Here is a 12,072-nt window from a genome sequence, read left to right on the forward strand (position 1 = left end):
GGCCTAAGTTGCATTCGAAAAATGTGATTTACCTTAGTTCAAATTGATACACATTAAAACATCACTGATTCAACAAGATCTCAATCTGCTAATGCTATTCAAGTCATATATGGTTAGATCATTAGTGATCTCTTTTAAATAGTTTAAGGTAATTTATTAATTTATATGTTTAATGCAGTTGCCGAAATTATTTTTCATTTAGCAAGTATATTTTAGATAGTAGATTAGATTTTAAACCTTCAAGGGATGAGGAGCATAGTTTTACCAAACCCTGGGAGGGAAGTTGATTTTCTCCTAATTAAAAAGGCCACTTGGTCATTTTCTACCTAAGATTTGGTGAAACATAAATTTTCATTCTTTAATTTGCAGTTAATTTTCTACCCATCATTCACTTTCAATACTGAATTTCTTTTGACATCAGTATTAATTATTATTTCATCATTTTATTTATATAACAATAAAAAATGCCCTCACTATTTAAGACAAATTTCAATTATCAATATGTCTGTAATTTTATATATACATTATAAATATATCTCTTTCAAGTATAGAAATATAATTGACCGGTTTATCCTTTAATTATATTCCAATAATTAATATTATAATTTGTTATTTTTCTGTTTCTAAAAAATAATTTTGCCCTTCCTTTTGTTTAATTTTTTACCACCAACCATCAACCATCCTCTTTCTACTCTCTTTCATCTTCACCAAAAACATCAGTGTTAGTCATTCTTTTTCTTCTCTTATCATTTTTACCATCGATTATCATTTTTCTTTGTCATTTTTGCGACCACTTTTTTATTTTTAATTTCCTAAAAAAATCCTTCAATAACCATATATTTATATTTAATTTAATTAAAATAAAGTGACATGAGAAAGACAAGAAAGAGAGAGATTGACATTTATTAAAAAAGAATTAAGTGAAAGAAGACGAGGGAGATACAATAATGTAAAAAAAATATAAAAGTGTAACTATTATGGATATGAGAAACATATATGTTTTAAATATTTTTTAATTGTTTTTTAAGTTTATGTTAAAATAATATTTTTACTCTTTCACGTAACATAATTTAAATATAAAAATGAATGTTGGGGGAGAAAATCAAACTCTTTAAACCTTTGATGTGGGAATTTGTTACTTCAACAAAACATTGGGTGAAAAATAGTGCTTTTGGTGTAATTAAAATTACTAACTTAAAAAAGTAAGCTCACACGACACTGCTAAGAATTTTGGAGAGTGGCATACATTATCTCAAAGTTTGTCATCTTCTTTGTGAATTGGATCCGTAAATACAACTCTTAGCTGAGGCCATTCTCAACATTAACATTATAAATAAATAAATAAATAAAAATACTAAAATAATAGGCAAATATTTAAACAACGTTATATTTATAGATTTTCCTGTTGAAATCAACTGAAGAGACATATGAATTAAATGCCGTTATCTAGAAAAATCCTTGGTGGATATACAAATTACATTGACGAGACAGGTGGTGAGTCGTTTAAATGAAGACAATCATTGAATTATTGGAGTCGATTTTGGTTTAAACATGAGTTGGACTACGTGCACACTTAGGCCTCGAAATTGGCCCAACATGTCATTCATGTTTTTAAGCATACATTTTTTAAGAAAAGTACTTACTACCATATAGGGTGCAGTGAAAAACTAAAGTGATTTCTTCTTAATTTTGAAAATCTAATGCCCACCAATGAATAAAATTTCATTGAAAAAATCAGTTAAAATTAATGATAAAAACGTTATTTAACAAAAAATTTAAAAAACACAAGATTCATTATTTTTCCCCCTTAAGTTTTAAAAGCTAAGAACTTCACTCCTACCTTAAGTTTTCAAATTTTGAAAACTAGCATCTGCACCCCCCCCCCCCCCAAATATAGGGTTTTCTTCCTCGTCACTTCGACCACCATCCTTGGTGAACAACAATCAGTCTTTCTTTCTCGAGGCGATGTCTCTCGGTTCGAAGCCCTTTCCTCCTAGACGTCCTTCATCTAGATCGAAAAATCCAAATGAAGGAGCCTTTCGTGTGGACTACAAGATTCGTTTAGACAAGTTGTCATCATTTGGGATGACAACGAGACCAAGGCTTTATGGTATTGGATGACGACTCGTCTGGACGATGTCTTCATCGTCTAAACAAAGGACATCTAGATTTTTCAATCCAAACATCATTTGGGGGCTTTAGACAAAGAGGTATTATCGAGAGAAAGAAAGACCGACCATCATCCATTGGAGATGGTGGCTGAAATGGGGAGGAAGAAAACCCTAACTTTTGGGGAGGGGGGGAAGAGGGAATGCTACTTTTCAAAGTCTGAAAACTTTAGACAACGATAAAATTGTTATTTTTAAAACTTAGAGGGGAAAATATAAAGAATTTTATATTTTTTAAATTTTTTTGTTAAAAAATAGTTTTGCTCTTAATTTTAACTAAGTTTTTTAATGAAATTTTGTTTATAGGCTAGTGTGTAGGTTTTTAAAAGTTGGAGAGGGTCACTTAGGATTTTACTATACCTTAGATGGGAACAAGTCTTTTGACCTTAAGAATATAATTAGATATATAAATAATGTAATATTATATAATTAAATATTATTTTATTTTTAATTCAAAATTAATAGATCTCATAATAATACATAATTTAAATATTCAATTGAATATTTAAAACTGAATACACGTAATAATACTCTTTTAAATTTAATCGCTTTCTTTATGGATTGTCAATCATTGTTTACTTATTTTTAACATAAATGACTTCCAATCCAGTTTTAATTATCCATTAGAAAGGGGTTATTTTACTTTAATAATTTGTTGACATCTTCTTAAATATGATTAAAAAATATACAAGTACAATCTCTCCTTAAATATGATTAAAATAATCAACTCGTAAATGATTCTAGTAAAGATCTCTTATTTTTACTCTTAATAAGATAAAAACCATTACTTCCATGAAAATAAAAAACACTTTTATTTATAATAAAATTATACGTATTTATTTTAAGTATATAAATAGGTATATATTGAATGTGTGATATCAATTTATTGGATGATTTTAAATTAAAGATAAAATAATATATAATAACATAATGACACATCATATGTATATTCAAATATGTGGTAAGCATAACATTGCTCTTTAAATTAATATTGAAATATGCAACATTATTTTTTTTTAGTTTCTGTTAAAAAAATATAGAAAATGTAAAAAAAAAAAGTGTTTGATACATCAAGAAATCAAAAAGAAAAAGAAATTGTGTTAATTCAGTTTAGGTTAAAAATCAACTTTTTCATAAAACTAATAAACAAGCTTGACAATTTCGAATAATTCCTTATTGTTCAAGTATAGTCAAATGAGACATGTCACTCAATTGGTGTGAATATATAACACCTAGTACTAGTAGACTTTTTGATATTTTATGTAGGTTATATTGTATTTTTCATACAATTTATAATTAATATAAAATATAAAAAAGTCACTTGAGCAACTGAAACAAATTATTCAAATCTTTTTCATATTATATTATATTTTATTTTAGTGTTAGAAGAGAGTTTTTCTTTATGTTTCTCCTAGATATGTAATGTTTCATTTATAGTAAAGACACATGAACAAAATATACACCCTTAGCTAGATACAAACAATACAATAAACCTAAATCTAAAAACATTAGGGAGAAGAAACAAAAGAAAAAAAAAAAAAGTAAAGATGAGGAGAAAGAAGTGAAGTGAATTTAGGGAATAAGGGGTAAAATCATCCAAAATTTGCATCATAGGCCTTACCTTCAAAGACAACTAGAGATGGGTTGTTTTTTAATTTGACTTCTAGAATAAGATCATATAAGTAATAATATCTTAATGAAATCTTTGTTTGCAATTCTTTGAGGGTCAGGCTATTATAAAACAAACCGTTGAGACAAAACTTATTGGCCCTTCACTCAATGTAATTCAAGAGACTTGGATGAGAAGTTAGATTTAATTATTTTCAATGCCAACAACAAAATATTAAGTTATTGTATTACCAGGAATCAATGGTTTTGATTTTATATCACAAATTTGAGAAAAAGTTTTGTGTAACAATAGATTGACTTATGGCATAATATCCTGCAACAAGTATTAAGTTGTTTGTTTTTACAAATTATAATAATTAAAAGCTAGTATTTTAACATAAATATCCTTATAAAAATATTTATTACTATATATGTTTATAGCTTTCATTACAAACCTTTAATTTAATTAGATATTACAAAATGTTTTTTTTAACTTGCAAGAAATCTAAGAGCGATTAAACACAAAAGAAAGTTATTACTGGTTTTAGTCCTAGATTAAAATTTCAATGTCATTTATTTCCTCTCATGGTAAAACTATAAAATAAACTAACTAAGATTGAATTCGAACCGAATTAGGTGGTCAAGTGCTTATTTATTTTGCATGCAAAGTGATATGGTCAAATATTAACGTAGGATGAAATAAAAGGGTTAAACTTGTAAGTTGAAAAGTAATGATATGCCAATTCAAGGATACTATCACATTAATTTTTATGTTGAAATTGGTGTCCTAGAGTCAATCCTTCTTATGATACAAGTTCATGAATCAAGGTCATATATGCAATTTATTGTGGCTTTCTTTGTGTGTAACAGCGTATAATTATGTCAAGACAAATACCTTTAGAATGGTTAAACTATAATAGGAGAATCATTACATGACAACTGATTGAGAGAACTCTATGTTCACATTAGGTGATTGTGAAACGTTCGTAGTCCTAATATTACCATGACCAAAGAAACGAGTAATGTAGTTAAGATTATCATATTGTTAAATGACCTCATCAAAAGATAAAGACAAATTTCATATGTCAAAATTGTTTGTTAATAATTTGGTATAACACAATGTTATAAGCATGTCCACCAGACTGATCCACCAAAAGAATTTCATATAAATGGTTGTTTTAATGTCTACGAAATAAATCCTCTTAGCAAACGGGAGTACATGTGGTCCTTAGACTTAAGATCATCAAATTATCTTGTGTAATGATCTATATAATTTGATACAATCCAACGTAATCATTATCAAATATTGTTAAAAAAACGGTGATTGATCGTATCGAGATATAAATGAAGGCTATAGTGGATCAACAAATTATTTGTCACTTTTGATCATAGAATCAAATATCACTTATAGGTTAAATTGATGAGTATCAACAACTAATAAAACATGTTATCATAGCAGGATTGACTCATTGCTTAATCTAATATCGTAAGATGTTGATACAAGCATTACTCCATACATATTGAAGGTACCCTGAGGTAGACACTAAATTTGTGTTTCGACTTAAAAAAGATATTGAATGACGAAAATATTGAATTGTACAAGTGGTCGTATTGCTGACATGTTAAAAAGCCATTTGATGACACTCTATTACTAAATGTTCATGATATTTTGCTAGATACCAATCTTAACCTGTGTTTAGGTTGTAAATGAAATATAGTTAGAAATTTATTTTTACAAATATGAAACAATTAAAAAATTAGCATGACTACAGTTTGTTTTTTGCAAACAAAAAAATAAATATAATGAAAAAAAATTAAAAAGAATAATAATTGAAATAACCATAAATTGTATTTTACAAACAAGATAATATCATAATTAAGATATCTATATTTGTATCATATAAATAAGATAAAAACATAATTAAAAAAACTACTATTAAAATATATATATATGAGTAAATCATGTTGGTAATGTGTTATAAATTATTGAAAAAGGAAAGATGAAAATATTTGATTCAGAAATGGAGCATAAAAATGGGAAGAAGTATTCTCTATTTCTCTGCATTTCTATACAATAGAAAGGCGTGGTTTATATAACCAAATTTCATCTCTCTTCGGCCAATAAAATCATTCCACCTCCCCAGGTTCAATGCCAAAGTTATAATAAATGTAGCGGTCCACGCTTTCTCTTCATTTAATATATTTTCATGGTATTTTTTCCAAATTTAGTGTATGTGATGGAAAATCCATCAAATATATAACAACAAAGACATAATTAACAATTTAAAAACAATAATTTGAAAATAAAAAAATCTTCCTAGAGACTTGATCTTTCACAAATTCAATCTTATTTGCACCCTAATAGCATGACAAAATCACACATTTGCAGATTTATCAACATTCCATATTAGCATAATATAATAGTTGGTTAGACAAATTTTTTTTTCCAACATAGTATTCAACGTGTTAGACACATGATAGTTAAATCATATATTATATTATATATTAAAAACTTAATTTTTTATATTATATTATATAATTTTTTAAAAAATAAAATAATTAAATATTAATAAAAAATTAAAAATTCTAATTGACACATCAATATTTTGAAAATAATAAAAAAATCCTAAAATTTTAAAATTTTTTATATACACTCCTACTATATTATTTTTTTTTAAGTGTATCAATCTATATTAATAATATATATTGTATCATATGACACACATTATATTGTATTAATTCAATACATTTTATGATATATATTATTTTTTATCTTATCATATCGTATTATAGGATATTGATCATTATAGTTAAAAGTCACGTCATCCCTCATGTCACTATGCTGCCAAGTTAGATAGTATATTTAAATTTAAAAAAAAAAAAATCTAGAATAGGTCTCCATCATCCTAGTTGTCACAACCTTAAATTGCAATTCTCTTAGACATTGGAAATCAAATATTATTTCAACTCTCAATTCAGTATCCCAATTCTCTCAAACACTTGAAATCCAAAATTTGTCTTATACAAAACTGAATTTGTGCCCTTTCTCAAATAGGGTTGAAAAAACAACTGAGAGAGTGAAAATTTTTAAACCCAGTCTTCAACATGAGAGCTAAGATAAGTTCGAATTCTCTTTAGGTTGAAGAAACCAATTAACTTCAACATTTGGTATTCTTCCTCCAAAGAAATAGGTCCCAATTTCTTATACATAACCCTACACACTTCGCTCTCAAGTTATATTTTTTATCCTTACCGGTCAATTTCATTCACTCAGTATTCCAATCATTGAAGATTATTTGTATTATTTTTTCAACTGTTTTTTCATCATGATCTCTATTGTTGTAGGATTTTTAGAGATGAGTTTGTGGCTATATTTAGTCATTTAATTTGCTTAAACTATAAAAATACCTTTAATATTTCATATAAATTTCAATTACCAATTTATTCTTATTTATTATTAAAATTATGAAAATATCTAAACAAAATTTAAATATTAATTATAATTACATTTTTTAGTTTTCTTTTTTGAATTATATTCTTTTATAATCTTCCTTTATTTTATATTTCTTCTTCTCCACTACATCTTTCCTGATCTTCACCATCACCACTAATATTTTTATATCGTGATTATTTAGTTCTCACTTATTATTTCATTCACTGTCACCATCATTATTGTCTATGATTTCTCACTCGTTATCTCTTGAGTCATTATCACCATTAATTCCACCACCACCACTACAATTACATTCTCACCATTATTGATTGTTTCTCACCCGTTATCTCAAGTCAATGCAACCATCATTGTTGTCATTGCCATCACTTATAACATTACCTCCCTCACTATTTTGTGGTCATGAAAAAGTAATCATTTTCTCCAAAGATAAACTTATTGTACAACATCCTCAACAGGGACATTTTCTTCAAATTCAAAATCTTTTACTTTGCTATATTGTCTTGATAAGTAATTTAGTGTCAAGAGAAGTCTAAAGTGTTTCCAGCTTATAAGCAAGAACATCAAATTAAAGAGGCTTTTTTTGGCATTATGACTACATATATATATAGCCAACAGAAAGATGCAATCCCAAGCTAGAAAGGTCGGAGAAGAGATAATGGAATTGAAAGGCTTTCTACCAATGATTGGGCAAGAAAGGGGAATATAGAGAGAAGCCTAAAGTGGTTAGACCAATTACAATTGATTAGCTAAAGTACATCCACTTGGATTCAATTCTTTGTTTTTCTTGATCAATGGTATTGCGCTTGTTGTGATGAAAAAAGATGTAAAAGTGAAGAAAGAGGTGTTGGTGAATTAATTTGAGACGCAAAAAGATTTGGCGAGATAAGGTGGCATGGAAGAAGGAAGAAGGAATTAATTTTCTAGAATCAAAATAGGTCATCCAAGGTGGTCGAGCTTATGAGTCTAGGGTCATGAATTCCCTGAAAGGCTGAAAAAGTTTGATACTGGATCATTTCTATTTTCTGGCGTAATTGACAAAAATCCCCTAGGACTCCACATAAAAAAGCAACTGTAATTCACTTGTTTAACATGAAATATTCTCCCATCTAATTTAGGTTTGCTCCTGTAACAAAATTAACCTTATTCTGATTATTATATTGAATGATAAATTACATTAATTAAAAATGTCAACTTCGTGTTCGTTAGATAAGTGTATTCGCTCTTAATTGCTGCTGCGGCAAGCTCTTTAATGTTTACTGTTTGTTCATAGCTCAAGTCATCTCGATACTATGCATATGAAACAGTGCCGTCAACTCACATCAACACTGCGCACATATTAAGCTTACTACTTTAACCTAATTGTTATTTTTGTGGAGAGCATTTGGTTCTGAGTAATACTTTATTATCGAAATAAAGAGATTATCTTGAATATAAATTACTTAAAATATTATCAGATATAAATGATTATTATGTTTGATAAAATTTGGTAGGTATAAATAATTATTATTTTTGGTTAAAAGTAATAAAAAAATACTGAAATAATTTTACTTAAATGCTCTTGAATATAGTTATTCATAAATATTTTTTGTATTATTTGTTATATTAATTAAAAATAAATTTATTTTTGTCTCAAAAAATTAATAAATAATATAATTATAATAAAATCAATATTACATTGGTAATCTTTTAATAGCTAAAGTGAATGTGGTAATCAGATTATCACTTATATTATCTGTCACATCAGCATTAGTAATAGAAGATTACTGTAATATTTTATTAGTAATAAACCAAACAAGGTACTGTAAGTAAAAAAAGATATATTACCAAAGTAATTTTTAAATCTCTGAAACCAAATAACCCCTTAAAGTATTATATAGAAGAAAAATTCTCATGAAATAAATATGTTTGTTAGAATATATCTGAAAATATTTTAAATATATTATTTTCTATATTAAAATATATAGTAAATATATAATTTTTTAAATTAGTAAATATTCTAAATGGCCAAAGGACTATTTTCCAATCAAGTTTTAACGCAATCTCGCTTCATTATACAAACTCATCGATGAAGGACGATTCTTCTGAACAACAAAGTGTCATTCTTCATTGATGTTGGAGCTCTGAAGGTGTAGACGATAGCTGTGAAAAAGAAAACTCTAGGGATTTTCGAAAAAAAAATTACTTTTCAAAATTTAGGCTAGATAAAATGCGACTCTCCAAAACTCAAGAGGAGGGAGGGGAGATGAGATAAAAATTTTTATTTTTCAATATTATTAATAAAATAAAGATTTTACCCTTATCTATAACTAAAAATTTTAATAGAAGTTAGTCTTTCAAATGCGTCAACGAAAAACGACAAAGGGTTATCATTCGTCAATGCTAGAGCTTTGAAGGTGGATACAGTGGCAGTCATCATCTCTGTTATCAGAGAGGGATGAAAACCCAAGGGATTTGAGAGGGGAAAGTTACTTTTCAAAGTTGAGACTGAGGTGAGATGTGAGTTTTTAAAAATTGAAAATAAAAATGAGATAAAATTATATATTTTTTTAATATTATTGATAAAATTAAGATTTTACCTTACTTATTATTGAAAATTTTAACAAAAATTAGTCCATAGGTAAATGTTTGAGTTTTTGAATTACAGTATCTATGTCTTTTAGATTGAGCTAAAACTTGTGTGGAAAATAGTCCTTTAGCCTATTCTAAATATATGTTTTTCCTTTTTATATTATTATATATAGATTATATTTGTATTTTCTTATATAGAATTTATAATAAATATAAATTCATGTATTATTTATACGGTTTACTATACCATAAATACAATTTATTTATATTTTAATAATGTGATAATATTTATGAACAATTTATATGACGAAAAAGCTATAGCGGCAAGAAAGCAACAAACACAAGCTCTACTCAGGGCCTTTTCTACTCTTTCCTTGCCCTCTTTTCTCTCTATTTTCTTTTCCATAAACTCTTTATACCTCTCTTTCCCCACTTCTCTCCTCCCGCTCCTCTTCCCCATTCCAACAGCTCTCCGCAAAATTACCAAACTCTCCCTCCCATTTAAATTTCTCTCTTCCAAGTCCATCTGCATGTACACTTCCCTCACGGACATTTCTCCTCCTTCTTCCCCTCTCAGCGTCACCGTCACCTCGCACTCCACAAACTCCCTCGTTGACCACGATTGCCACCATCGACCATGATCGCTTCCAACGACTACCGCCGCATACTTCACGTGCACCTCACGTGTCAACCAGTGTTGCTCCACTGAAATTGGCCACCTGCTGGATAAATTTACCGCTCGCCTTCCATTTGAATAAATTATTATCCAACTCAAACTCAGATTCTCTTCAAGTTGTCTGATCAAAGCTTTAGTTTCACTTACAAATTTTATCGGCGTTGGTACCAGCTGTTTTTCGTCAAGTAAATCGATTATAAATGGAGGAAACTGGAACCAGCCAGTGACGGTCTCCGTCTCCACAACTTTTGAGAGAATCGGATTGTTTTGGTAGTGAATATCAACGGCTGAGATTAACTCTGAAGAATTATCAAACTGATCAGCTGCGTGTTTTGAATGAGACTTCCGAATTTGGCAGTCGAGAACTGGAAATGAATCAGAAAAGAAAGAACGGTGCGCCGCGGGGAAGGTAGAGATAAGAGTTTGGACACGAGGGTGGTTGGTGGAAGGCCACGTGGAGGTGCATATTTTGCGCCACAGATTGTCTTGGAGGGATAGAGAGCGTAGTTGGGAGGAAGCAGAAGCGGTGACAACGAGGGTTTGGCCGTCGAGTTTGGTTAGGATATGGTTCTGAATGACGTCGGGATGGACGGTCGATATTGAATCGCAGAGGGCTTGAAGTTGATCAGTTGTGGGAGAAGAAGCCATTGTTGAGCTTGATGGTATTCTCTTATATCTACCTTCCCCGCCGCGCACCGTTCTTTCTTTTCTGATACAAATTAAAAGAGTTCGTAGAATTTTTATTTTTCTCTGACTTATTCGAAGTACCAAATTGATGGATATATATACACACACGGAAAAAAAGGACCACAAGAAGAATATTGAAAGAGATACGACATACGCTGCCCACCCAAACTTTGATTAAATGACTTTCCAGCACTTGAAGTTTGAAAATTCTATTTTCTCACCTCCCTGTCAAATCTATTAGCGTAAACATTTAGTTTTACTATAAATTATTAGTATACTCTTTTTAATAAAACTATAAAAATACCTTTAATATTTCAATGATTATTTTGTTCTTATTGATTATTAAAAGTACGAAAATATCTAAACAAATTTTAAATATTAATTATAATTACATTTTTGAGTTTTCTTTTTTGAATTATATTCTTTTATAATCTTCCTTTATTTTATATTTCTTCTTCTCCACTAGGTCTTTTCTTGTCTTCACCATCACTACTAATACTTTTATATCGCGATTATTTAATTCTCGCTTATTATTTCACTCATTGTCACCATCATTACTGTCTATGATTTCTCACCTGTCATCTCTTGAGTCACTATCACCATTAATCCCACCACCACCACTACAACCACATTCTCACCACTATTGATTGTTTCTCACCTGTCATCTCAAGTCAATGCAACCATCATTGTTGCCGTTGTCATCACCTATAACATTACCTCCCTCGCTATTTCGTGGTCATGAAAAAGTAATCTTTTCTCTTCAAAGATCAACTTATTTTACAACATCCTCAACAAAGACATTTTCTTCAAATTCAAAATCTTTTACTTTGTTATTTTGTCCTAATAAGTAATTTGGTGTCAAGAGAAGTCTAAAGTGTTTCTAGCTCATAAGCAAGAACATCAAATTGAAG

The 12,072-nt window shown here is 28.8% G+C and overlaps 1 protein-coding gene across 1 annotated transcript; it reads right to left on the reverse strand.

Annotated features, from left to right (window-relative positions):
* Positions 1-10,057: 10,057 nt before the first annotated feature.
* Positions 10,058-11,176, reverse strand: LOC123208551 (probable F-box protein At2g36090). Its single transcript, XM_044626082.1, has one exon. The coding sequence runs from the start codon at positions 11,120-11,122 to the stop codon at positions 10,058-10,060; it is 1,065 nt and encodes a 354-aa protein (XP_044482017.1). The 5' UTR covers positions 11,123-11,176.
* Between the last annotated feature and the right edge of the window lie 896 nt (positions 11,177-12,072).

Source organism: Mangifera indica, chromosome 2 (assembly GCF_011075055.1).
Source record: "Mangifera indica cultivar Alphonso chromosome 2, CATAS_Mindica_2.1, whole genome shotgun sequence".
NCBI classification, from domain to species: domain Eukaryota; kingdom Viridiplantae; phylum Streptophyta; class Magnoliopsida; order Sapindales; family Anacardiaceae; genus Mangifera; species Mangifera indica.